A 2643-nucleotide genomic window follows, 5' to 3' on the forward strand; every position below is an offset into this window, starting at 1 on the left:
AGCGAATTTTTGTCTAGACGCCAGCCTTAACCTTCGGCCAAGAAAGAGGTTTCTCTGTCCGACCAGATATCAAAAAATGTGGTACCCTATTTTCACCACGTAGAGGGTGGCCATCTACGTTCTCTGTCAATTTAAAGTAAATAGAGGTTACCTTACCTATAAATAAAAAACAAACATAACTCGTAACCATTTTATATATAAATAATATTTAATTTTATTGAAAATATATCTTTGGTATAGATTAATACTAATGGTCTAGGCTTTTGTCATGTAATTTCCTCCGAACGGATAAGAATTTCAGGCATTAGGATCATCTCCATAACCCAAACCGGTCATAATGCCACTAATGAAACTATTGATAAGTGAATTATCAATGGCAGCTGGATTTCCAGAACCACCGGCAACCGGTGGAACTACAGGACTAGGGACAGGAACCGCTACCGAAGCTGAAGCACCACAATCATACATTTGATTTAGTTTTTGTACATCCATTGCTGAAAATCCATCACGTTGACCCATTTGAGAACTACCCATGGAACGCTGAAATGGCATATGTTAGGAAATATTTTGAGTAATTTGAGGTTTTAACAAATGAGCGATTACATACCACTGCCACTATGGTGGGGCGACCATTTGTAGAGAAAGCATTGGCCGAATAATGCATAACACTGCCATAGTCGTAAGGGACACCAAAAGCTTGAGTCCTTGCAGCCTTATCGAAATTTGACATGGCACTTGGTTGAATATTCTGATATTGGATATTCACATAGGAATCACGTTCCTCACGATTCTGTTCATGCAAGAAACCCAAGGCATGCATTAGCTCATGTATTGTGGTGCCAGGTTTGGTTAAACATCCTGGAGATTGTAGATTCACTTCCTGTTTACCACCCACACGTCCCACCGAGGACCAACATCCTGAATTACCACTAACAATGGAAATGTAATCCTGTTGTGACGTCCGACGAACAAATCGAATACAGGTGCGTCGATGATACTCAGCAATGGCATGCTCAATTATGGACATATCTTGGGCATTGAAATTTCCACGAATTTCATAGGGCACTATACCATTGGGCCAACGGGAACTTTGAGTGGTGAGGCCATTTTTAAGTATGACACCCTGTTTCGGCACCAAAATATCTCCCTCTAAATATGAACCCAATTCTTCAGGATTCACGGCTGAAGTTTCTGGGGTATAGTTGGCCACCATTCGGGCTGTGTATTGATCATCTGGTTCGCCAAAAAGAGCCATGCCATAGAAACTCAAATCGATGACATCCTTAGAGGGTGGCTGACGAGGAGCCTCCAAGGAATTGGAGCTAACCACTACCATTTCTTCTTCATCTCCAACTTGAGGTACTACAGGAGTAGCTACTATGGAACCTACCACTCCTGCTAATGTTAGAAAACTGAGAATTATTTTGAACATTTCTATTGTTCTTGCTAGCTCAACTTGGTGTGTGTTTTTTAGTGGAACTATGTGTATACCATCCAAAGTTATTTGGCTATTTATACCTACTCAGCAGGTTGTCTTGTCCATTCGCTGGGGCTCGGGAAAGGAAGATATCTAAATTCTATTGCATATCTTTCCATTCCAAGTTTTGTGGCTTTAAAGTAAATTTTATTCACCTTTCCTCGAAATTTTCCTCTCCCCCACATGGAGAATGCTACACGTTTCTAATTTCATTCTCAGGGGCCTTATCGCTTCTTTCTTCATGCAAACTTTCGGGGGCGTTAGTTATTTCAGTTTCGTCATGGGTTCATAGCCAGTGTTGACCTTCATTCCAATGTTTATCCCTGTGTTAACATAAATAATCATAAACAATTTCGGTGTCTTTTATAAACAAATTTTTGCGTTGCAAAAGTGAACTTTTTTTTGCATAGTTGATAAGGAACTTTCTTTGATGACTCGTAAAAAAAAGTGATTTAAATTGTATAGCTCATTGTACGAAAGAAATTTAACCGAATAATCTCGTAGAAAAACGCGTTATATTAAAAACGAAATTATTTTTAATCGCTACACTATATTTCAATCACTTTCTATAACTATTTTTAAACTTTTGTAGTTTGATTCAAAAATTGATTGTTTCCAAAAAAAAAATATTTAAAATAAAAAAATATATATATATCTATAATTTCTTAACTGACTTACTCTTCCGAGTTTGATTAAACAGTTAATTGTGTCAATTTTTAATTGAAAATTTAAAATTTTCAATCATTGACGTAATTGACTTAATGATTCTAGTTTTATTAAAATGTTAATAATATCAATTAATTTTTTTATTGAAAAAGTTTTTAACTTCAATCAAATTTTTAATTGGGATTATTTCTTTTTGTGATATTTTTTTCTGTGCTTACAGACTAGAAATTCTAAAAATAAATAAATTCCTTTAAAAAACCAGAAACAGTTTTTTTTCGAAAATTCGTTTTATACCCACCACCATACACACAATTTTTTTTTGTGATTCAATCACGACAATAATTGATCCAATTAATTTTTTAATTGAAATGTCTCCAATCACCGAAATGATAGTATCAATTAAGAAATTAATTGAAAGTCAATTATAAAATTAATTGAACCAACTAAAAAATTAATTGAAACTATTAATTTTTGTAATTGATTTTTGTTTCAATTAAAAA

The 2643-nt window shown here is 34.8% G+C and overlaps 1 protein-coding gene across 1 annotated transcript; it reads right to left on the reverse strand.

Moving 5' to 3' along the window:
- Window positions 1-297: 297 nt before the first annotated feature.
- Window positions 298-1432, reverse strand: LOC142231886 (hatching enzyme 1.2-like). The gene is made up of 2 exons (XM_075302548.1): window positions 608-1432; window positions 298-540 (listed from the first exon to the last, which is right to left on the reverse strand). Exons 1-2 carry the CDS (start codon window positions 1430-1432, stop codon window positions 298-300), a joined length of 1068 nt encoding a protein of 355 aa, XP_075158663.1.
- Window positions 1433-2643: the final 1211 nt, after the last annotated feature.

The sequence above is a fragment of the Haematobia irritans genome, chromosome 1 (assembly GCF_050003625.1).
Source record: "Haematobia irritans isolate KBUSLIRL chromosome 1, ASM5000362v1, whole genome shotgun sequence".
NCBI lineage: Eukaryota > Metazoa > Arthropoda > Insecta > Diptera > Muscidae > Haematobia > Haematobia irritans.

Coding starts and splice junctions, on each gene's coding strand:
- LOC142231886 (XM_075302548.1), bottom strand. CDS start 1,432: ATGTTCAAAATAATTCTCAGTTTTCTAACATTAGCAGGAGTGGTAGGT. Junction 541..607: donor GCCCCACCATAGTGGCAGTG/GTATGTAATCGC, acceptor ATGCCATTTCAG/CGTTCCATGGGTAGTTCTCA.